The sequence below is a fragment of the Oryctolagus cuniculus genome, chromosome 4, assembly GCF_964237555.1.
Source record: "Oryctolagus cuniculus chromosome 4, mOryCun1.1, whole genome shotgun sequence".
Classification (NCBI taxonomy): Eukaryota; Metazoa; Chordata; class Mammalia; order Lagomorpha; family Leporidae; genus Oryctolagus; species Oryctolagus cuniculus.
This window is the reverse complement of record NC_091435.1, coordinates 71,804,608-71,830,390: the sequence shown is the minus strand read 5'-3', so window position 1 is coordinate 71,830,390 and position 25,783 is coordinate 71,804,608. Positions and strand designations below refer to the sequence as shown.

General features: G+C 39.4%; 1 protein-coding gene and 1 long non-coding RNA gene across 3 annotated transcripts in view; one reads left to right on the top strand and one right to left on the bottom strand.

The window, feature by feature from the left end:
* GAP43 (growth associated protein 43) overlaps nt 1-273 on the bottom strand; it is a 122,048-nt gene extending 121,775 nt beyond the window's left edge. Inside the window, exon 1 of the mRNA XM_008266894.4 lies at nt 10-273. Within this exon, the coding sequence (XP_008265116.1) occupies nt 10-39 (30 nt within the window). The 5' untranslated portion in view covers nt 40-273. The remainder of the gene's footprint in view (nt 1-9) is intronic.
* Nucleotides 1-25,783, top strand: part of LOC108177921 (uncharacterized) — a 228,524-nt gene that overhangs the window by 41,380 nt on the left and 161,361 nt on the right. For both annotated transcript variants that reach the window (XR_011387891.1, XR_011387892.1), the window contains exon 2: nt 24,187-24,253. This is a non-coding gene — a long non-coding RNA (uncharacterized lncRNA). The remainder of the gene's footprint in view (nt 1-24,186; nt 24,254-25,783) is intronic.

The window sequence follows — 25,783 nt, the reverse complement described above, 5'->3', positions numbered from 1 at the left end:
TAGCTCTACCTGTTTGGTTCTTCTCATACAGCACAGCATGGTTGTATCGTCCCTTGCCTTCTTCCTGCCTTCTCTCCTTTCCTCCTCTCTCTTTCTTATTCCCCCCCTCTCCACCTCTTTTCTGCTCGCTTGCTCACTCGCTCTCTCGCGCTAGCGCGCTCTCTCCCTCCCTCCCTCTCTCTCTCCTCACACACACCAGGGCAGTTAGCAGCGACTGTAAGGTCCACAGCTACTGCTCAGCGCACATGCTCGCTTCCTCTCTCTCTCTCTCTCTCTCTCTCTCTTTCTCTCCCTCTCTCCCCCTTCACCCTCTCCCTCTCTCTCTCCCTCCCCTTCTCCCTATCTCTCTTTCCTCCACCCCCCCAGTCTCTATCCTTTTTTTCCCCTCTCTTTCTCAGAATTGTTCACTACCTTTCAATGACTAATCACTTCCCCCAGCCCCTACCCCATTCTAGACAGTCACCCCTCCCAATCCCCTGCCAGCCTCATGAATATTTAAACACCTCCAATCTGGACCCAATTACCCACCGACTTTCCCACTGCATTGCGAGGGTGATGGGGTGGGGGCAGAGAACGATATTCTAGTCCGTTCATCAGACTGGGTGGAATATGTTTTAGGGAAAAGGGGCCTGAGGAAGGCTTGCATTTCTTCACTAACTCTGCTTTTCCCAAAAAAGCAAAGAAGAGCTAGCTATTCCTAAGGAGGAGTTGTATCAGACCTATACAAGCTATAGCTGCCATTTAGGTTTTTTGCAGTTAAAAATTGCGAGGGTTAAGATCCCTCAAAAATTTAAATAATATGTAACTGCCACATATGATAAACACACACACACACACACGCACACACACATACTGCTCTCAGGAAATGTATAACCTAAAACAAATACACACATATAGGCTTAGAGATGCACAGACTTATCTCATGTATGCTGTAATATCCTGAAGAAAGTCACATGAATATGTAAAATTTTAAACACTCTAAGCACTTGAGTTTAGAAATAATAACACATTTTTAGGAATTAACAGCCAAATCTAAAATCACATGGTGGTTTTTGTCCTAATGCACACATCTGAAAATCATGGTTTCTTCTAATTTTAATGAGAAACCTGAGTACATATGAACAACAGGTCTTTGAAACATTAATAGTAATCAAAATTATATTTTACAGTTTGGGCACGACAGATAAAAATAAACTATTCTGCGATGAGAATAAAAGATACATCATGCTGCCTATTTCTTCAATTCTTTTGATGTACTTTTAATAGTTTTGGGGGAACATTTGATTTTAAGGTGCATAAAATACAATTTTTATATATGTAGTGCTGTAGCAACACGCAGCTGTCACGGAAGAGCTGTGCACCTGATTTCCTCATCTGTAAAATGGGGATAGTCATGCCAACATGTTGTAAGAATGAAAGAACATAATGCACGGGCCGGCGCTGTGGTGCAGTAGGTTAATCCTCTGCCTGCAGCACCAGCATCCTATATGGGCACCGGTTCTAGTCCTGGCTGCTCCTCTTCCAATCCAGCTCTCTGCTATGGCCTGGGAAAGCAGTAGAAGATGGCCCAAGCCCTTGGGCCCCTGCATCCACATGGGAGACCTGGAAGAAGCTCCTGGCTCCTGGCTTCGGATTGGCACAGCTCTGGCCATTGTGGCCATTTGGGGAGTGAACCAGTGGTTGGAAGACCTTTCTCTCTGTCTTTCCCTCTCACTATCTGTAATTCTACCTCTCAAATAAATAAATAAAATCTTACAAAAAATAAAAAAAAAGAACATGATGCCTGCAAAGCACAACAGAACCACTTCCAGTGCACAGTAGCTCTGCCCTAGAGACTGGACTTTTCTGAAATTTTTGGTGACATTTTCAAGTGAATGTCTCAAGGAACTTTTCAAACCATTTCTTGTTGTTAATTAGTGATGACAAGTACCCTTAAACAGCATGTATTCTTTCTATTCTCCCCTACACATACATTTGTTTAATAGGTGTCAACTAAACAACTTATTACCATGCCTATTTCAGGATCACTGAGTTCAGCAGATGCTCAATACATTTTAACAAAATTCAAGGTACAACCAACTCAGAATGGGCTGTCTCAGAAAGATACCTGGAGATGATGGTGATACCTGTCGCTCCCCCTCTTCGTGGAGGAACGACACTAAACCCTGCCTAGGCTTCATATCCGAGTCACGGCACCATTATGTCGCTCCCCCTCTTCGTGGAGGAACGACACAGGACCCTGCGCTGTTCTTTCGTCTGCTCGGCCCTCCCCGGGTTTGCTGCTGGCTCTTCCCGGGTTGGCTACTATCCCTTCCACCTCCGTGGAAGGGCAGTTCCCCCTGGCCACATTCCCCACTTCCGCAGGGGAGCGGCACACCGCCGGCCGGCTCTCTCGGGGGCTGCACAGGTGTTCCTCTTAGATGTTCCCCTTAGATGTTCCTGGTGCATGCTGTCTCTCTCCTCCTTTATAGTCCTCTTCCACCAATCCCAACTCTGCTACCCACACGCCGAGTACGCTGCTCTCCTCCAATCAGGAGCAGGTCCTGCTGTTTATTGGTTGAACTGGAGGCAGCTGTGTAGAAGCTGTTTCCCTTCTCAGCGCCATATTGTGGGAAAGCAGATGCATAGAATAAGTCTTAATTCCAGTAACTTAGTCTAGTCCGAGTTGCTCCCAGTTGCTCCCCACAATACCTAGCAGGTGATGGTTATCAATTATCCCTAGGGTTCTTCCTGAGAATGACTGGCTTGGATCCAGTCTACCTGCTCTTTTCTAGTCAGTATGCTTCTTAGTTTTCATAGTTTATAATAAAAGTCAGAATTATATTCTGAGTTTAAGATTCTTTTAATGTTTAAGATTGTTGGGCCGGCACTGCGGCTCAATAGGCACACCAGGTTCTAGTCCCGGTCGGGGCGCCGGATTCTGTCCCAGTTGCCCCTCTTCCAGGCCAGCTCTCTGCTGTGGCCTGGGAGTGCAGTGGAGGATGGCCCAAGTCCTTGGGCCCTGCACCCCATGGGAGACCAGGAGAAGCCCCTGGCTCCTGCCATTGGATCAGCGCGGTGCGCTGGCCGCAGCGCTCCAGCCGCGGCGCCATTGGAGGGTGAACCAATGGCAAAGGAAGACCTTTCTCTCTCTCTCTCTCTCTCTCTCTCACTGTCCACTCTGCCTGTAAAAAAAAAAAAAAAAAAAAAAAAAAAAAAAGATTGTTTTAATGTTGCTAAGGCTAAGTCCTATCAGGGCAGAGCATTCAAAAACAACCTTCTATGAAGAAGAGCGAGAAGAATGGGTGAGAAATGGCTTGGATCAAAGACATCTCGATTGTGGATTAGGATCACCTTATGTAGCTTGTTAGTGGCTGGAAAGTATTTAAAGGAGGAAGCAGAGCGGGTGAAGGCTGGGAATAAGGAGAAGAAATTGCTTCTGTTGGTGTTTAAATAGGCTGAGAGCTTTGCTGATAAGATCATTTCATTAACTGTGTGGCCAAACATAATGCAAAGGCTGGGAACAACTCCTTTCTACTCACCCCAGCTCTCCCGTTTGCATTTTCTCCCCCTTTTTATTGATTGGAAGGAATTCTGGAAACAACATCAGACAAACTAGGACTCAAAGCCTGGCACAGGCAGTAACAAACTTTGTGACTAAATGTGCTAAACCATTTTTCTTAGCATTAGCCTTCCCATCCATTTACATGCATTATTTCATGCAACATTCAAAATGAGGTAGCTGAAGCATGAATCACATTTTGATGGGGGATATAATGCTAAGGGAAGTTAAAAGCCTTTACTAGTTAACATAGCTAGTAAGAGGCAAAGCTAGGATTCTAAATAACCCTCTTAGCCCCTAAGCTACATCACTACTCCACCGGCTTCAACTACCATTACTGTACCTCAGGTCTTAGATTAAACTACAAAATGGAAGTTTTGTGATGAAATGAAATCTACATTCTACAAGGGCCACCTATTAGGTATAACTCTTACTTCAAGAGCCACAAAGAACAGGAGGATAACCTTATCTCATAGAGAGCCCTCCATATATTGCTGACCAAACGTCAGCTCTTCCAATCCTTCAAGTGTGTTGGATTTTCACCATTTTGGATGCTTTCCTCCAGACACATTATATTCTGTCAATGAACCTCTAAAAAACTTGCAAGAAAGGAGCACAAGATTCCAAATTGAGTGTGAATAATATGGTATCAATCCCAATGCACCTTTTTTCCTCTAAGCAATGGAGGTTATGGGATGGCACATGAATGAGGAAGGGAGAGCACTGGGCACAGTGATTAAGATGCCAGCATCCCATATCAGAGTGCCTGGGTGTGGGTCTTGGCTCTGCTCCACATTCTAGCTACCTGCTAATGCACACCCTGGGAGGCAGCAGGTCAAGTATTTGGGTCCCTGCCAACAACACAGGAGACCAGAGTTCCTGGTAGCTTCAGCCTGGCAATTTCCAGCTGTTGAGGTGACTTGAGGAATGATTCAGTGAATGGGACATCTCTGACTGACTCTTTGTCTCTCCTCTTTCTCCCTGTCTCAGCCTCTATCTTAACCTGAAACATACTATACACTTAAGAAGTGAGAGTTCACTTTTCTTACACTTCCTTTCCAGATTAACAACACCCATTTTCTTGTCACTGGACCCCAATGTATTCTTCTTTTCATTCCATACTATACAACGTTATCATATGCATTCTCTATGTGTTCCCACTCACTAATCTTAGTTCTAATCCTTTGTGGGACTGACTTGTGTCTTCCTAATCCCTGTAACCTACAAATGTGACCTTATTCAGAAAAAGGCTCTTTGTAGATGTACTTAAGGATTGCAAAATGAGATCATCCTAGATTTAGGGTGGGCTCTAAATTCAATGGCAGGTGTCCTTATAAAAAGAGAGGAAAATAAGAGAGACACAGAGAAGAGAAGGCCAAGTAAAGATGAAGACAAAGATTGGAGTGATGCTTCCTCAAGCCAAACAATGCCAGGAGCTGAACACAACCACCAGACACTGGGGAAAAGGTATGGGATGGACTCTGTCAGACCCTCCAGAAGGACCTAACTCTGCCACTGCTTTGATTTCTAACTTTTGGCCTCCACAATTATGAGAGATTATTATTTTTTTGTTCTAAGTCTTGAGATTTGTGGAAAGTTTGTCATGGCCTAGGAAACTAATACACCCCCTTACCCTAATCTTTAAAGCTCCCCTCAGTCTGGATTGAGCCTCTCCTAGGGTCTCTTATACCCAGGCTTTACCAAGTCCCCTGGTCTGCATACGAACACTCCCTTGCCAGGCAGTGAATATTGGTGCATTTTGCTTTTCTGATGTGATTTCTTTCCCTTTCTAAACTCATTGTGTTTTCCCTACTTATTCAAATCCTCACCATGAAATGAAAGCACTACCCTGGCCCACAGGGAAGGTTTGTAGCACACATCTGACACTGAATCATACTTTGCTCCAATATTATGTACTGTCCTTTTTTCAGGTATGTGTGTGTTTCTTTGAGAGAATAATTATTTTTGCGACATAGAAAATATTGAATAAATAAATTGAATCAACAAGTTCTGACAGAAAATGAAAGTTTTATAAATCGAATTATATGCCACCCCCTACTCCATTGCATATGTCCTAGTGCCTCATGAAATGATTGTATTTGGAGACAGGGCCTTTGAAGAGATAGTTAAGTTTAAATGAGGTGTTTGTGAGCTCCAAGCCAATCTGACCCATGTCCTTATAGAAAGAAGGATTAAAAAATACAGAAACAGAAACCATGGGTTTCCATGTACGTAAAAATGACCACAGCATGTGACCAGGCAGCAAGAGCATAGCCTTTTGCAAGCCCAGCAAAGAGGCTTCCAATGGATTCTTCCTCCACAGCTCTCAGAGGAAAATAACCCTGCCAGCACCTTGGTCTTAGACCTCCAGCCTCCCAAACTATGACACATGATATTTCTGTTGGTTAAGCCACATAGCCTATAGTAGTTAGCAATGGCGGCTCTAGGAAACTGATAGAATAGGAAAGAGGCTGAGACAGAGATTTCAAAAAGGTTAAGGGATTACGAACAGACTAACAAATTTTCTACCTGAATGATGATGTTCTTTTCTCTCAAATATCAGCCATATTACCAAAATGGATGTCTAATACTTGGCAGAGCCCTTAGTAAAGTCTAGTGACTTTTGGGTTCAATACTTCAATATGAAATTCAGAAATCTTAGAGTGAACCTGAGATGTGGCCTTTACTATTTCTTCATCTTTTTCTAGAATGATATTGTTCACAGGAAGCTAAGCAAGAGCCTCATGGGTTAAGCCGCAAATCTAAAACTGTATAATGTTTAGGCATAGCCCTTACGCCTATGCATTTTCTGTGATTGGTTATTAGGGTATAATGACTAGTGAATCCATTGGGAGGCTGCCTGTTAAAGATCAGAACAATCCTGGTTCCTTTTTTATTTGTGTGAGAGTGTGTGTGTGTGTGTGTGTGTGTGAGTTTGTGTGTAATAAAAATCAGATCACTATGTGCTTTACTTTTCCTCATTCTTTATTTTTATTTGTTTCACTTAGTCCGTGCTTGACATATTTTGTTCCATTTTTCTCACAGGAGACTATTCACAGATAAGAGAAAAATGGAAGAACCTAACATTGTCTGAGATTGAATGTAGGCAGTGTGGAGAATGAGGAGATCCAGAAAAATCTGATTTTCTGAGAAATATGATGAGTCCAAATTGAAAGTATCATTTTATGGAATCATTGAAATGATCAAGGGCATCACAGGATCATGTTATAAGAAATCAGACTCAGAAGTGTCTCCCATTGGGTGATCGTTGGGACTATCAAAGACAGTTCATTTTCTCAGCTTCAGAGCACTATGAAAGTCAGAGGGCCAGGCCAGCGCCGCGGCTCACTAGGCTAATCCTCCGCCTTGCGGCGCCGGCACACCGGGTTCTGGTCCCAGTCGGGGCGCCGGATTCTGTCCGGGTTGCTCCTCTTCCAGGCCAGCTCTCTGCTGTGGCCAGGGAGTGCAGTGGAGGATGGCCCAGATCCTTGGGCCCTGCACCCCATGGGAGACCAGGATAAGTACCTGGCTCCTGCCATCGGATCAGCGCGGTGCGCCAGCCTCAGCGCGCTGGCCGCGGTGATCATTGGAGGGTGAACCAATGGCAAAAGGAAGACTTTTCTCTCTGTCTCTCTCTCTCACTGTCCACTCTGCCTGTCAAAAAAAAAAAAAAAAAAAAAGTCAGAGGGCCAAAGAGGGACTGTTTAAGAATATTTAGAAATATTCAGGATTCAAGAACTTGAAGACAGGATCAAGAAAAGCAGCTGTCAGGAGTGAAACTAGAGGTAACAATACCTCTAAAATGCTAGAGAATGTTTCTTAGCCTTTATCCCTCTTAAATTTTCAATTACAATATCAATGGCCTTATTATTTAAATAATTGCATAATTAAATATAATTATTTTATAAGTGTCCATAGAGAATTATTTCATGGAATGGTGCAATCTCTTTCCAGAGGAAAGGAACATTCTACACTGAACTTTCTTAATATTTTAGTTTCTAATATCCTGAATGGAAATTTTGAAACTCAAATATAATTACAATGATTGATCAGAAAATTATACATCACCAAGACACAAGATTTAAAGTGGGATCCCATGAAAACATACTGACACTAAAGTAACCTGCTATCTCCCCACAGGAACAAAATAGAAAATAAAACAGAAAAACTGAAACCAAAATCCTCTCTTGTCAAAGGTATTTAGTTCCTGCCCCAGTCATCACCATAGTGAGACACCTGGATGGCTCATGTATGTCTACAGGTAAAGAAGCAATAACAACAAAAACCACAAAATTAGAACCTTGCTCAATCCAGCTGTAATGACAATTATATATAATGGTGTACAGGGGAATCTTTAATTCTCCTATGGATGTAGAAATAACTTCTAACAAATTCATGGCCAGGTGACCTTGATTTGGAGTACATTTCTCTAGGTACGTTAGCTCTACACCATTCCCAGTGTGGATTCCTCATGTTTACTCTAGGCCATAACTCTAGTGGTGAGCAGTACAATTTTGATGAAATCTCTCTCAAATTGCATCTTTAGAATGGGATATTCAGTTGGCTTCTGGATATTCACAGAAATGGCTCCAAGATACCCCAATCTCAAACTAAATCTTAATCTGGTATCTTAGCCACCAAATTGTTCTTCTTCCCAATATTAGTGAAGACCCTGTATTAGTGAAGTGCCCCCACTCATCATTCACCCAAGCCTTTATCACCTCCTCCTTCTCCATCACCACCACTAGTCCACAACCAACCTGTTGTCATTATCTTCAAAGTGTTCTGCCCATGTTTATCTCTGAAATATTTTTTTCAAATATTTCTTTGTTCTTTCTTATCTATTCATCTAGCTCATAACTTTAGCATCTCTTGACAAGGCTATTGTAACAGCATCCTAGTTGCCTTTGCTCTTTTTATGAGGGTACTTCAAGATGTTCATGGGAAAAATGCTATTAAAAGATAAGTTTGTCTTGGTTTAAATTGTTTACGAAATCCATTGCAGATTTTCCATGAACTTTTTAAGGTAACTGTATTTACCCACCACTTATTTCTGCCTTTCACATTGAATCCAGATGGATCTATCTAAAACCAAAATCAAAAAATATCCTTTTTCTTCTTAAAAATCCCTCTGTGGATCTCCTTGTCATAATTGATCATTCTCAAACTTCCAGTTCACACAAGATCTCCTGAAGAACTTACTAAAAATACAGTTCTTTAAAAATTATTTATTTTAATTTTATTTTAAAGATAGAAAGATGGAGAGAGATTTTTCCATCAGCTGGCTCCCTCCCCAAATGCTCACAACAGCCAGAGCCAGGCCAGACCAAAGTCAGGATCTCAAAACCTAAGCTTGCAAGTGGTGGCAGGGACTCAAGTACTTGAGCCATCGCCTCCTGCCTTCCAGAGTGAGCATCAGCAAGAAGCAAAGGAGCTGGAACTCAAATCATGTACTCCAATGTGAAATGGAGGCATCCCAAGCAGTGACTTAACCACCATGTCACATGTTCATCCCCAAGTGCAGATTCTCTCTAACAGAGAATCTCTAATGTGCATAGTCGCCCTCAGATTATTTGATATGAATGAATCTTTGATTGTACTTTGAGAAAGACTAGTCTGAAAATAAAACCATGCGCTCAACCTCAGAGAAGCCCTTTTCAATATTCTGTGTTTTCCACCTCACCCTACACTTAGCAATATAATAATGATAGAGTCTAATTAACCTCTGATCTTTTTTTTAACTCTTTAGGCCACTCTTCCTTATACATAGAAAAACTTACCTACTTTGTAAACATTTTTAAAACCGAATGAGCATTAACCAGGTAAGTAGCAGCTTTCTCTAAGAAGCTTTCCTGCCCCCAAGAAGAGGCTTCCTCCACTTCCCCTGAGTCCCACAGCACCACACTATAGCATTTTATTAGCATATACCATGTTAATGTCATTTACTGTCCACATTCAAATTTAAACCCCTTATTTGCAGGACCTTGGCTTGTTCATTTTTGTACTCCTAGCATCTGGCTTGGGGGCTGGCATGCAACATGTCCTGAGTGGATGTTTTCTCACTGAACCAGCTTGCAGGCCTGGGTTGATGTTGGCAGATACAGCCTGCCAAAGGCTTCCAGGCAGACAGGGCTGCTTCTAGTTCCAGGGACAGGTCTGCCTCTGTGATATGATGTCACCATATTAATTAGGCTGATAGCATTTCAGCGTGGTTTTGCTGCCAGGATTCACCCTAGTTCCTGCAGGCAGACAAGATTTCTGAAGCCAGGGCCAGGATGATTTTTAGGACTTTCTAAATCTTGGTCCATCTTTCCAGACTTGTTTCAAGTCTTCTGAGAGTACCTCCCTCCAGCACACCCTGGAGGCCATCCGAATATCTGAGTAGATGATTTTCCAGAACAAGGAAATCTCAGGGAGGGAACCATGTGCTGGTGGCACTAGAGGAGACTGTGAAAGGTGTGAAGCCCATATGCTGAAACTCCCCTTGCCTCCCAGCTCCAGAAGGAGTTTGTGACTGCCTGCGTGAGCAAATCGAACTCTGGATTACTGAGTGCGTGAAGCAGCTGATGTTTAAAACCCCATTAGATTCCACCAACTTGTATTACCAACAAACCATCCAAGACTGGAGTCAGAGCATTTCGCTTGACTTGGTCATTGAAATAAACACAGAGCTTTCCATACACCTCTGTTCTATTCCCTCTAAGTGTTGTTATATTTTGTTTGCCAGCCTATGCTCTGCTGGAATGCACATTTGTGGGTGACAAGGACAATGTCTTAGCTTTGAAATTTGTTTTGACTAGGCCAAGCTGAAGCCAGGAGTCAGGAACTACATCTGGGTCTCTCACAGGGGTGTCAGGAGCCCAAACAGATGACACATCATCTGCTGCTCCCCAGGATAAGGTAGTAAGAAACTGGAACAGAAGAGTAGCTGGACTCAAACAGACACTCCAATAGGAGATCACATTTCTTATTTGTTTTTTGTAAAGATTTATTTATTTGAGAGAGATTCAGAGAGAGAGAGAGAGAGAGATAAAGAGAGAGAGACATCTTCCATCTACTGGTTCACTCTCCAAATTGCCTCAATGGTCAGAGCTGGGCCGATCCGAAGCCAGGAGCCAGGAGTTCTTGCAGGAACTTGCGCAGTTCTTGCACATGCATACAGGGGCTCAAGCACCTGAGCCATCATACACTGCATTTCCAGGCCATAAGCAGAGAGCGGGGTCAGAAGAGGAGCAGCTGAGACATGAACTGGCACCCATATGGGATGCTGGTGCCACAGGCAGAAGCTTAACCTTCTATGTCATAGCACTGGTCCCTATATATTTTCATATGTTGAACCATCCTTGCATCTCTGGGATGAATCCCACTTGATCATGGGGAATGATATTTTTAATATGTTATTGGATTGTATTTGTTGAAGATTTTTTCATCTATGTGCATCAAAAATTTGATTTAGTTTTCTTTTATTATTATTTGATTTAGTTTTATTATTATGTTCTTGTTTGGTTTTGATTTAAAATAATGTTGGCTTCATAGAATGAATTGGGAATACTTTCTTTATCGCTTGAAATAACTTAATAAAGATTGGTGTTAATTCTTCTTTAAATGTTTGGTAGAATTCAGCAGGGAAGCCATCTGATACAAGGCTTTTCTTTAATGGGAGATTTTTTAAAATACTGATTTAGTCTCACTACTTATTCTTGGTCTATTTAGGCATTCTACTTCCTCATGATTTGATCTAGGTAAGGTGTATATGTCCAAGAATTTGTCCATTTTTTCTAGATTACAGAATTTGTTGCCAAATAAATCATAATAATCTCTAGAAATGCTATTTTTGTGATATTAGTAGTAATGTCTCCATTTTCATCTCTTTTCTTATTAGAAATGTTCCTCTCTTTTTTCTTGGTTATTATTGCTAAACAGTTATCAACTTTATCTTTTCAACAAAGCAGATCTTCATTTCATTGATCTTTTGGCATTTTTAAAGTCACTACATCATTTATTCGAGCTCTTTGCTTTATTGTTTCTTCTACCAATTTTGGATTTTACTTGCTATTGTTTTTCTAATTCTTTGAGGTGCAGCTGTAAGTTGTTTACTTGAGATTTTTCTGGTTTTTTTTTTTTTGGTTTTGTTTTGGTTTTGTTGCAGGTATTGATACTATAAATTTCCATTAGTACTGCCTTAACTGTTTTGGTATGTTGAATTCAATTTTCAATCATTTAAAGATACTTTAAAATTTCTTCCTTGATCCATTGGTTGTTCATGATTCCTACTTATTTAATTTTTTTATTTGTGTGGTTTATAACATTTTTATTGTCAATTTCTAGTTTTATTGCATCGTAATCAGAAAAGATACCTTCTATGATTTCTATTCTTTTAAATTTGGTGAGACTTGTCTTGTGACTTTCCATATTATCTATCCTGAAAAATATTCCATGTGCTATTGAGAAGAATGTGTATTATAGGATAGGAATTGTGGTTTAGTGAGTTAGGCCACTGCTTGGGATGCCTACAGCCCATATCAGAGTGCTGGTTCAAGTCCAAGATAATCTGAGTTTCAGATCCAGCTTCCTGATAACGTGTCTAGGCAACAGTGGACAATGGTTTAGGTGTCTGGGCCCTTGCCGTTCATGTGAGAGACCCAAATGGAATTCCAGGCTCTTGGATTCAGCCTGGTCCAACCCTGGCTGTTGTGGGCATTTGGGGATGTGCCAGTGCATAGAAGATATCTCTCTCCCTCCCATTCTCTATCACTCTACCTTTCTAGTAGATGAAAAAAATAAACATTGAGAAAAGGATGTGTATTATGTAGTATAGTTAGAAGAAAGCTCTGTATATGTCTGTTAAGCCCAATTGATGTAGGGTGGAATTGAACTCTGCTGTGTTTGTTGATTTTCTGTCTAGATGAGCTGCCATTTCTGAAAATGGAAAGTCCCCTCCTATTACTGGATTGTAGCCTATCTCTCCTTTTATGTCTATTAATATGTATTTATTGCTCTGATATTTGGTGCAAATATACCTACAAGTATTATTTCATCTTATGAGATTGAACCTCCTGGTCTCTATTTTACTGGCTTTTTATAAAATCCATTTTGCCGGATTGAAATGTGACTAGTTCTGATTCTTTTGGGTCCCCTTGCAAAAAATATCTGGTTCCATCTTTTAACTTTCAGTCTATGTGTGTTCTTGGAGGGAAAGTGAGCTTCTTGCCAGTAGCAAATAGTTGAGTCTGGTTTTTCAGTCCGTTAGATCATTCTATGTCTTTTAATTGGACAATTTAGTTCATTGAAATTTAAGGTAATTATTGGCAGGTAAGGTCTTATCGCTGCCATTTGCTTTGCATTTTATTGTAGTTCCTTCCTTCCTCCCTACCTCCTTCCTTCCCTCCCTTCCCCCTCCCTCCCTTCCTTCCTTCTTTCCTTCCTTCCTTCCTCTTTTCCTTCCTTCCTTCCTTCCTTCCTTCCTTCCTTCCTTACTTCCTTCCTTCCTTCCTTCCTTCCTTTTTCTTTCTCTCTCTCTCTCTCTCTCTCTTTCTTTCTCCCTCTCTTACAATCTTCATTTGCAATTAAGTGATTTTGTTCAGTTGTATACTTTGATTCCTCATTTAAGATTTTTTAAAGTCTGTTATAGATTTTTGCTTCATGGTTACCATGAAGCTTACAAAAACTTCTGTTGACTATAATAAGCTATTTGAAATTATAACAACTTAACATTGATTATTAGGATAGGAAAAGAGACAAATGAAAAACAGAGATAAGAAATCCTAAAAAAAGTCTACATTTGTGTTGCATGTTCTTTGATCACCTCTTGGTATGACATTAACTTTATAACATATTTTTTTCCTCTACCATAATTGATTGGGTTTGTTTTCATTATTTAGAGTCGGGAGGCATAAAACGTGAATGTAGGGCAATGGCAGTAAAACACACACACACACACAAACCAAGAACTCTTGAGAAATTCTATTTCAAACAGTTGTCATTGAAAGAGAAAAGTTGTATGAACACAATATATACTTGTGTATGTGGTGCTACCAAATTTATTTCTGACAGAAAAGAAATTGGTTTTGATAAATTGTAGTAAAAACTAAATCTCCCACTTAAACGTTTATATGGATGATGACTGGAAGACTTTCCCACAGACGGCTTCTGGTTGTGTGCATTTCAAACCTGGTTTCTCATCTACATGGCTTGGGTGATATAGACCATGTTTATGCTATAATTCCACCTTTGGTCCTAGCATTCTTCTTGTGATGCCCAGCGAGTTTGCACACTGTATTCCTTGAAGCTATCCCTCACCATGGCTGGTAGTAACTTAAATCTCCACAGACAAGGAAAGAGATTACAACCTAATGAGTTACCATTAAAATATTTCTCTATTTCAAATTTTACACAAATGCACAAATGCATGGTCCACTCAAGTGAGGGGCCTTAAGCTTAAATTGCATTAGCTATTTGGTTAATCTACTTCTGATTTCTAGGACTGAGTACAGAGTCACTGAGTCTTTAATAAAGAGACAACCCAGAAAAGGAGAGAATAAGTGGAAAAAAAAAAGGAAGTAGAAGGCTATTTGCACTAATTTACAAATTATCCAATTGTTTCAATTTGCAGTTGTTCGACAGTTGTTCAACACAGACATAATTGTATTCACCATTTCCTTTCATATTCTGGATTTTTACCATTCAAAACTCCCTTCTGTAATATGCATGGCTTGGAGAAGCTATGGGCTGACTGGCAGGCTCCAAACATGACACTCATCATTTGGGTTCATTAAATGCTAACCATGTTCACTTGGGGCACAAGGGAAGTGTCCTCCTACAAAGACTACCCCTAAACTCATTAGCTTCTATCTTCTCTTGCATCCTATGATACCTTTTTGAAAAATGTACTATTTTATATAAACTGAAGCAATTTTAGGAGGTTTCAAATAATGTGTAATTTATAGTTGCATAGTAAAACAAATTTGATATGTGCAGCTTCATAGCAATTTGCTGTGTGAGCTTGAAGCACTAATACATTTCGCTTCTTGTTCAAAGAGGACAATTTGTATCATAATCCAATCCTTTGGTACTCACCCCCCCTACACACCTTGTTTCATGTCCCTGCCCCACAATGATTCTGTCATATCTAGAACTCAGCTTTTTTTGGTTTAACAACCTGGGTCTCTCTATGTCTGAAATCCAAGCCCACTCTTCCCTTTTACATTAAAAATCACAGCAAAAGCCTCTGAAACACACCTAGAGTGTATAATGTACTCAGTCCATAGAATTTTCCTAAACAACCTTCTCCATTTTCTGTTCCTGAGGATCTAGGGTCAACATTCTGATAATCCTAATCTGATCTTCCTTCAAGCCACTTCTAGTGCCTGTTGCTTCCTCCAACACTCTTCTATTTTTCAGTTCTCTACATCCAAGTACTCTACACTAAGTTGTTTATTATTTCCTTAATGTCAAAATCCCAAACTTCTCCAAAATTCCACCAAAATTTCCATATTTCAGACTTTTCAAAATTGTTGACTAAAAAAATACCCTTCTCTGGAATTCTATGATTAAATGAGCATGTTATTATTCTCCCAAGCTCTCTACACCTTCACTACACTTCAACCCACAGCATAGTCTTCCTAACTCACATACAAAAGTTGAATGTTGGAAGTGTGATATTATATTCACATTAATTTATATTTTTATCCACTTATTCTAGTTAGACAGCATTGGAAGTTTAGAACTTTTGATCCTGGAATTCAAAAATGTCATCTAGTTCATCTGCCAGTAACTAAACATTACAAAGTTTTATTTAAAAAAAAAATTGAGGGAGTCCCTCATTGAAGTTTTATCTTTCTCATTCCTAATATTAGTGGTCTTTTCCCCTCATGCTAACAAATTGTCATCTTCTGAGCTACCATCAGAGTGGATGTGTTTAATGGTCTGAATGACAGCGAGGATATGGGCTCCCTCTTAATAAGCCTTGAGATAATTAGCTTCACTGAAATTGGTCCCTGCATGCCTTAATCATTTGCATTGCATGCTGATGAGCTTCAAAACTTGCAGGTAAGGCAACACCTATAAGATCATCAGCATTGCTATCCATTTCATATTACTAAATGTTAAAATATCTTGTACTTGGAGGAAAGCATGTTACTTCCAAAGCTTTTCACTTTTAAATTTTGATATCCATTGGGGTATTATTTTCTATAAAAACTGATACTGTCTCTATCTGTTCCACTTTTTGGTCCAGTTTGTATGCCTTATGGCCATCAAGAATAAAACCTTTTGTTTCAGCAAGTAGTTTAATACAACTCACATATCCTGAGTCTTCTAAGCACTTATTGAGCTACTCTTTGTTTAACAAGATTTTGAGTCTCTGCATTCTAGTTATTCTCTTATTTCCTTTCAACACACTGTAAGTTATTTCTATCTCTTAAAATGCAGCATCCAAAGTTAAAATTACATTTGCATTGAGAAAGGATTTAATGGGAAGAATGAATAACTCAATATCATAATTTTAGATATTAAACATTAATTTAAAAATCACAGAACTATAAGAGTTGTGTGAGTGTGTGGATGTGTGTGTCACTACTATATTAATTAATTGTGAAATTATTCAGTGGTGTGTTGCTAAATGTTTAACAATAGGCTCTCAGCAGAAGGAGGAAGACATGACTTGTAGCACTATACATTTTCTATGGTGCTGTTATTCCAACTATGGCATATTTCAAGCTGCAAATGTGCTGTTACCAAATGCAGAGCTGAAAAGAGATGTACAGCAAAGCAACATTATGTAGTATTTTCACCAAATAGATATAATAAATCTAACTAAGCTCAAGAACATAGGTAATTGTAAAATATGAAATAATTAGGAAGCAATATATTTTGGGTGCTTTTTACCTTTTAAATGTAATTATTTATTTTTTGAGCTTATATTCTTTAATATTTATTTAAAAATTTATTTATTTTTAAAGATTTATTTGTTTTATTTGAAAGGCAGATTGACAGAGAGAGAGGGAAAGACAGAGAGAGAGAGGTCTTCCATCCACTGGTTCACTTCCCAAATGGCCAAAAGGGCTGGAGTTGAGCTAGCCCAAAACCAGGAATCAGGAGCTTCTTCTGGGTCTCCCACATGGGTAGCTGGACCATCTTCCTCTGCCTTCCTAGGCACATTAGCAGGGAGCTGGATCAGAAATGGAGCAGCCAGGAATTGAATCGGCACCCAAACAGGATGCCAGCGCTGCAGGCAGCAGCTTCACCTGCTATGCCACATTGCTGGCTCCAATATACTTCAATTTTTAGTAGCAACTGGCTTGCATATTCCTGAAAATTTAATAATTGATTCACCTAGGTCATACAGCTATGTCTAGCATACCACTAATTAACTCCAACTTGGATTTCTAAACATTTGTCTACATGTGATTCTACTAAACTAAGCATACTCAACAGCAACCTGAAGTTGTCCAGTTCTATTATTAAGATTTGTTTTCTTTTGTTTATCAACCTGGGTAAAACACTGTATATGAATTCTTATATATTTTCAGCCAATCATTTCACCTTGTCAATAACTCTCCAGATCCTAATTCTGTCATCCCACATCTCTGTCATCTTTATCCCTTCTGGCTTCATGTCATCCACACATTTGATAAGCAAGTCTTACTTTCAAGGAATTGTATTTTTAAAAAATGCCTGACAAAACAGAGCCAAGAACAGAATCCTTGGCCATGCAAATAGAATTCTTCCTCCACATAGCATCAAACCATTAATCAGCATTCATTCAACAGGGTATGCATCCATTGAATTGCCTTTGTATCCAGTCCAAATTTTTTACTTTTAACATAATACTTTGGAAAGATTATTTATAAAGTACACAATTGAGTTCAGAGTCCCTCACTTACTTCCCTCTTATGTCAAAGATAGATATTACACTCCCCCCTAAGCAAAGCTGATCAGTTCCTCAAAAATTCATCCATTATGCCTTCTTTTTTTCTCTTAATAACATGCCTCTTCTTCTACCTCCACCCCCCACTGCCACACAGAGGCAGTGCCTGAAAATCTTTGTTTCTACACTCTGATTTTTCTCTCATTTGGAATATTCCACATTCCAATGTGTTTTCTACTCTCTGTGGCCTTACTATTCCACCTGTCCCCTTTTACCCTGTGCACCTGGCTATCACCATGATCTTGCTCCTACTTACAAAATAGAGGCATTCAGGCAAGGAATACACCTATTTGATGAGATGCCACCTCCAGACCTAACAGGAAGTGAAGCTGGAAATTTCCCTTCCATATTCAAAATACAGCCTTCTCATAATCCCAAGACTTTAGTTTTGCTATTCCTTTATACCATCACCCACTTGCAGGAACTTCACACACACACACACACACACACACACACACACACCCCTTTTGTATTTCTTACCTTGTAAGGCTTCTCTGTGGTTTTAACAGTAATCACTCTTGTTTTGTTTTATTTTCCTTTCCTTTTATTTCCTTTTCTCTGTTTCCATGACACCCCATTCTCCGAATTTTCTTTCTCAATGTCTGACTGCCTTCTCTTTCTTTTTGTCGGGGTTCTCTGCCTCAGTCACTGCTTGCCTGGGCATTCTCAGCAGTGCCCACAGCCTACACCACCTCATCTTTGTGTATGACTCTCAATTCTCTATTTTCAGCCCAGACTTTGTTGGAATGCTGCTCAAAGTCAGATCTCCATATGCGTGATTCATTCTCCCAAAATGAGCATCTTATATCTTCTCTGCATCCTCTCACCAAAATATGTTCCTCTTCCTACTCCCTGTTCTGGTTTATAGGATAACCATTTACCCACTTGTCCAGGCGAGCAATATCTGGAAATCTCACTTGCTCTCCATCCACAAAATCACAAAATCTTTTGGATATCAATATATTAAGTTCTCATTGCTCATCAGATTTTTAAATAATTAGTTTTCTGATTACTTTTCCTGCCTGAAGTCTCCCATTTCTTTAAACCATCCTCTACTTGCAACCAGAATCATCTTCCTAAAACAAACCTACCAGATCCTGGGTCTCTTTCGGTTCATACCACATAGTGACTGTCAGTTCACTGTCGAAATGCCCCACCTTCACATAGCCTGCCTATCTACCTCGTCAATGACATCTAATTTGCTGCATTTTCCAAAGAGGTCCATGCCTTAGTGATCTCTACCCCTTTCTATACACTGACCTCATTTAGGGATTGAATTCTTTCTTCTAAGTAACAGCTAAAATAGACTCTCTTCTGTGAAACAAAACCATACTCTCATGTCACTATTTCTTATGTTACTGTTGTTTCATTTACAGGAGCCTGTCAAGCACTTATCACATCTTATTGACAGTATCTATTAACTAGCAAATTTCTATTACAGGATGAAAACTAAGAAAATAACAATTTTCTTAAAAAATTGAATTGTATTTCTCTGGGCATCATCAGTTCTTAGCACATAGGCCAGCATGTCCTAAATAACTCAGTAAATCTTCATTGAATGAATGACTTTTTCCTTATGTCATATTTCATGTCTCAAAGAAAGAAATACAGAAATGTGTTCTGTTCTTGTTGAATAGATGCTGGCTCTTTGGGATTAGTACATTTTCATTTATCTATTCTCAAAATAGGATTTCTTCTTTTTAAAATTCTATTCAAGTTACACAGTTTCATGTATTTCATATACATAGCTTGAGGAACATGGTGATACTGTAGCTCCAAGCATCAATGATGCTTTCCAAGCAGGTCTATGGGAAAGGAGCAATACTAATATCTGACCCTTTTATAAGATAGCATCAGCTTTTCCCAAATCTTCTTGGTAGACTTCTACATTATCACATTGATCACAACTGAGTTGAACAATTGTATCTAGACAATGGGGAGATTGGCAAAACAAGGATCTTGCTTTTTGGTGTCTTCAGTTGAAGAAAAGTAAGGGACAGAGGAATTGGAAAGCAGTTTCTGTCGAGGGCAGCGATAGGATCAGGTGTTCTGTGGAATCATTGCTCCATATTTCCCAGTTGGTATTGGTTTTTGTCTTATACAACTCCATTGCTTTCTGAACTCAAATATTTTCCTGAACTTGTCCTAGATAATTTAGAATATCTAATATCTTTTATGCCTGAATAATAACTGTTTTGAATAGTGTTTCTCCCCTGATATATTCACTGACATTTTTATAGTCAAGGCTTTAATCTTTTCCACCCATGTTTCTAAACTCTTTAGTATATTATTTTGTCATAAATAACTCAAAGTTTAATATAATTTGCAAAATTCACTAGTGTGATGCTTACTCCCTTTTCTAGATCCTGAGTATAATACTAAGTAGAACTAAATCAGAATGTAAAATATTGACCTTTGAGTCATCCTAAAGGAAACATTTCTTACCAACTGTGTGCATGTTCATTTCACAGTTCTTCACATCTTTTAAACGAACTTTGTTTTTGTAGAGTTGAAGAGGATCAGAACTAAAAGGAGCTTCTGGCACTAACGAGTTGAGATCACTGAGATGAAGTCTAAATGACTAGTTAGGGTTTGAGACAAGGCCTAGTTCAAAGTTTTTTTCCAATAGATTGATACGTGAGTGGATTTTGCCTGAGAAATGTTAGATAGTAGAAACCATGAGACTTGTGGAGCAGGATCTAACGAGACAGAACTAGAGTCAGTCTCAGATAGGGCAAGGACAAAGTGTGGCTGAGAAACATGGAGCAAGCTCAGGCAAGGTTCAGGCAATCTTGGGCAGTAGGTCCAATGTTGTAAGACAGGGCACAGCAGTATGTGAGCCCTTGGGGCTAAGCAGGTGGTGTTCATGATTCAGGGAGATATGTCCATTTGTTTCAGAAACATTGCCAGAAGGCTAAGTTTGGACAAGGCTTCCGTTCCCGGGGCAGAGAGGTGACAGGTGCCAGGTGGGGTTCAGGTCCTAGTCACATGTACTCAGAAAAGGGATCTGGGAATAGGGAGAGGCTCTCTGTCTCAGGATGAGCACTCACAACTCAAGATGGAAGAAGTTAGGCAGAAGATTACATGGCCATTGCCAATACCAGTGATAGTTCTATGACGTGAGCTGTATGACACCCAGGGATAATCCTGGAATTCTAATACTTGCATCTTCAGGGCAATAAGGATAGTTGTAAGGCATAAAGAAATCCCAGCAGCCATAACCTAGGGCTCTAGGCTTATTTTAAGGCGCTACCCCAGGATGGGAGAGCAGACTAAGCCAGCAGGTCTGTAATACTATAAATGCAGACTGGAGATCAGAGCAAGGCATGCTGCAGTTGCTAGAATCCAATTTATACCTAATTTTTAACCCACGATTTTATAGGGGGTAAGGGACAGCAGAAGACGCATCAGTCTCCCCAAACCTTACTGTAATAATTCGATAGGGAAAAGGTTGTCTTGCAACCTCTTTTTAAAAAGCATTTCAGTTGTAGGTGGTGTTCATGAATTCATTATCTACAGTATGTTTACTGACCTGTATGTCTTAATATAGTTACACTGTAGGTTTATTTTAATTTTAGACATTCTTTAGCAGCAACTTAACTCTATGATACCTTTTTTTTTAAATTGAGACATGAAAACAGCTATAAGCACGTTATATAGATTACAAGAATCCATAAATTGGATATGAAGAGAGTGTGTTGGTCAGGCTTCACACAGTCAATACAACTGGGTTATTAAGGTGACTACGATCACCAGACCATGAAAGACTTGGACCCATCATTTCATCCATCTTAATGACCACATCCACACAACTGCACAAAGATACAATCAATTGCTCAGTAACTATCCATTACGATCGCAGAAAGCAAAACACAACAAACTGACAGTGCTTTGGTTCCTCCATCGAGGCTACATAGACCAGACTGTTAATCATGTGCTGCCTCCTTTGTTTTTATGCCCTTTATGGTTTGGATGCATTTCCTCCATGCCAACTGCTTATACATTCTCAGTTTTCCAAGTTTTCATCTCCAAGTTTTCTCATTGTCATTAGTTTCTGCCTACTTTATTTTCCCTAATTTATCTTATTAACAATAGATTTTTAGAGCAACTTATACTTCATTTTGTAGGCATCACTCATTTTGTCATTATACTTATTTATATGACTTATTGGAAAACCTATTTTTTCTATGTTTCAGTTTTGTCTGCTACATTTAGATGAGCCTTCCATTTTCTCTCTGAAAGTAGTCTAGCAAAAATAGCGGTATGAGTTATACTTTACATGAAAACAGATATAATAAATGCATTTGGCCTTTTTTACATTTACCTAAATATATATTTAGCTTAGATACACACCTGCCTATGTGTTTTTGGATTAGCTATAATCCACATCCACAGTTTATTTTAGATAGGCTATGTTCATGTCTTGCAAATGGATTGATCTGTTTTTCCCTCTCAAATTCTACTTAACTGAATCCAACCTGCATTATTTAGTGTCTTTTTATAGTGGTCAAGTGCTTCTGTTTTATCACTGCTTTGTGCCTCCTAGCTTTTCTAGGTTTGTCCTACACAAACTTCATCAGCAAGAAGTGAAATATTTGGTAAACTAGTAGTTGTTTTGTTTTGTGTATTTGGAAAAAACACTAACATTTTTCTTTACTCATTTTTTAATGAAATGATCCGAGTTGACTAAATTCTTTGGTACCTGTAGGCATAAAAATAGTTCATTAAACTTTTGCTTCCTGAAAAAAAAAAAAACAACTTTTGACTGAAGAGAATGTTTTATGTTAAAATTACAACTTTCCTTTGAAAAAGGAAAAAAAGATAAGAATTATCTATGTTTTCCATGAATTAGCTCTACAACAACTTGATAACATTTGATTGTTGTACTGTGTGCATGTGTGTGGGTTGTGTATTGCTTCTTTCTGGCAGTTATAATCACTGATACAGTAGGAGGAGGATACTCCCTGCTATAACTGGAGAACAGAGGCAGTGTGCTTTTGCCTCACGATGTGCTACTGGAATTGCTGGTAGCTGATGTCAGATGAGGTCACGGCCAACCACTCGGATCAGGGAACTGCTTATAAAGATTAATGAGGAATAGGTGAGGGTGGGATAGGGGTCAGAGTGGGCAGCTGTTGTTGAAGGTACTTGAAATCAGAGACACAAAATTCCAGGCAAGACAGATGATTGGGTGACTTTGTATATATAAGAAAGCACTTTAGAAATAACCTGTCCATAGTCCAGGCAGTTTCCTGAAAGTAGCTGAAACAAATTTGACAGCCTTGACTGCCTTTTATTCTCAAAGTCTCAGATTTCCAGGTTGTCTCTTTTAGATACTAGAATGCCAGTCAGTTAGATTGACTCAAATCTTTGTCCCATGTGTAAATTTCCTCTCATTTTGTCCTTAGTGTACACTATCCTGGAGAATCATCTCCATGAACAAATTAGCTGCTGATCTCCATCTTGCCTGGGCTGGGCCTTTCAGTGATATCAAAAGTTCTAGAAAGTTTGACAGAAGGAGGAGAGGAAGAACCTTATTCTTCATAAATAGATTACTTGTGTTTCAAGGAGCCCCTCTTTCAAATGGTAAGTCCACACAGGATAAGGGCTTTGACACTTTTCCTACATAAAGAATGTCTTCTGCCCACATGAGAACAACCTGAACTTCATGGAGGTCTCATAATGGAAATGTGAGTTAGTGTGGAGTTACGATTTTCATAAAATAGTACTCAAGGATTATCTGTTGAGTTTAAAATTGGTTACTATTTCTTCCTCTTATAATCATAAGGAATGAAGATTTTATTGAGTACATATTCAATAACTGCCTGAGAAAATAGTTATAGACTTTGGGCATATGTCATTATTATTGGTAGTAGAGGAAGAAAAAGGAATGGAGAATGTGATATAATAAAACTATATTTCATCATTGTTCCTTATCCCTGGCACAGAGATCTTAAAACACTTTGAATTTCTTTTATTTCCTTTTTTTAATCATAGACTTTAGAAATTATTTATTTATTATTTTATTTATTTAAAAATAGAGGAAGAAAGAGAGCTTCCCAATTGCTCATTCACTCCTGAAATGTCCACAAAGCCAGGAACTGAACACATGTTACACAAATGGATGGCAGGGAACAAAGTATTTGAGTCATTACCTGCTGCCTTCCACACTGCACTATAACAGGAAGCTGGAATAGAAAGTGGAGCCAGGGCTTGAACCCAGGCTGTCTGCAATGAGATGTGAGCATCCCAAGTAGCATCTTAACCACTACACCGAAAGTTTGTCTCCAAGGAATTTCTTGAGTAATAGAGGTGTTGTTTGTTATTCATGAAGAGTTCTTTTTCGCTCATACCTGAGTTTAATTATTTTTAAAATCGTATTTATTTATTTGGGTGGGGGGAGAGAAGGGAAAAGGGGAGAGGCAGCTCCTATCCACGGGGTGGGGGGGTTTACTCCCTAAACGCACACAATGCCTGCGGAGAGAGTGATAGAGCCAACTACTTGAGCCCTCAGTGCGGACTTCTTGGAGGCAGGTATCAATCAGCTCTACAATATGGGATACTTCCTGTTAGGACAGATGCCTCATACATGAGCTTATTTTAATGTGATGATTTAAGTTAGAGTTTCTAGATAGTCTCAGGTAGAAGGCTGGTTACCAGAAAGCCAAAACATGGAATTAGAGAGTCAAACTTTCAACCTTATCTTCTGACTTCTCAGGGAGAAAAAGGGGCCTGGAGATTGGATTGCAAGAACCCTTGAACAAGGAAGTTTGAAGAATCTTCAGGTTGGTGAACACATTCACTTACTGGGGTGGTGTCATGCTCACAGATGGCATAGCTAACATATCTTCCATTTCATTCTTCCCGCGTTATTTCCTTGATAATAAACTCATAAATGTAAGCAAAGTGTATTTTTAAAGTTCTACGATCCTTTTTTTAGCAAATTACTGAACATTAGAAGAGTGATTTGAGAATCTCCAATTTATAGTCAATGGATCAGAAGTATGTATGGTTCCTAAGAGCTGTGATTAGTGTCTGAAATGGGAGAGGTTTTGTGAGACAGAGTGCTTAACCTGTGGTGTCTCAACTCTAGATGTTGACTATCAGAAATAAATTGTTGCACACTACATTGGTATTAGAAAATTGGAGCATTAGTTGTTGCCAGAGAAAACACCCCAGAGGGGAAGAGTACTTTGAAAGTCATTGCAGAATCCCATCCGTCAATTCATCATTTAAAATGAAAATGTTCTTGGTTTAATGTTACCACAGTTCTTTCCACACCAAAACATGAAAAATTTTGATCTACCGCAGTAGTGGATTATAAGGAATTTGAGTTTATTGAGCAACCTTATGATATATTAGTTAAAGCAGTCTAGTATAATTTTGTCACTATTTAAGTTTCATGTCTGATTCTCATTCTCAACAAGCCAAAGTGTCAGAAGAATGCACTTATTATTTATCATTGACAAAACTACAAAAACTGAAGCTGCTTGATCAACACTAGATCACAGCTAGGGAGAAAAAAGGGTAACTCTCACATCATAGACCTACTCTTCACCCTTCAGTCTGCCAATCTTTTGAAGATAGGACTGGATTATTCAGAAAAGGCAAATGTGCCACCCATGCTAATTATTATTTATGCCATAAGTAATAGGAATCTGAAAAATAGAGGAATAAGCAAAGAAAGGACTCATTTTTTTTTTCTTACATGTAAGATACAAAGGTACACAATCCAAGGCTGCTATGGCCATCCAAAAGTGCTCTCAGGGACCTAAGTTCATTCTGTCTTCCTGCTTCAACATCCCTAGCAAAGGGTTTCCAACTTTTTGGTTACAAGATGACAGTTACAATTACGCAAATCACATTCATGTCCAGGCAGAAGAACAAGGCAAATGACAAAAATAAAGAGGAAGTGGAGTAAAAAGCTGGCTGTCTGTCCCCTTTTAACAGCTTTTGCATAAGGAATCTATCAGTGATTTCTGTGTACACCTCTGGCCAGAACTGAGTCACAAGCACTTCTAGCTGAAGGGAGCCTGGGGTCGTCAGTATTTTAGTTGAGCAGATCGTACATTTAAAGCACTCCGTAGTTCTAAGGCACAGATGAAGGGAAATGGACATGTTGCTAACAGAGCTGATGCTTAATTACAGTCTAAAGAGTGACCACCTCCAAATACGACTTCTTAGCCACTCATCAGTCGGAAGCTTCAAATACTGCCATTGCCTGAAATAGCACCGCCACCGGAGACCTGTTCTTCTTCCTCTTTTCCTTCCCTGAATGTATGTATGTTCTCTGTATGTTTTCTCTGTGCTTTTTG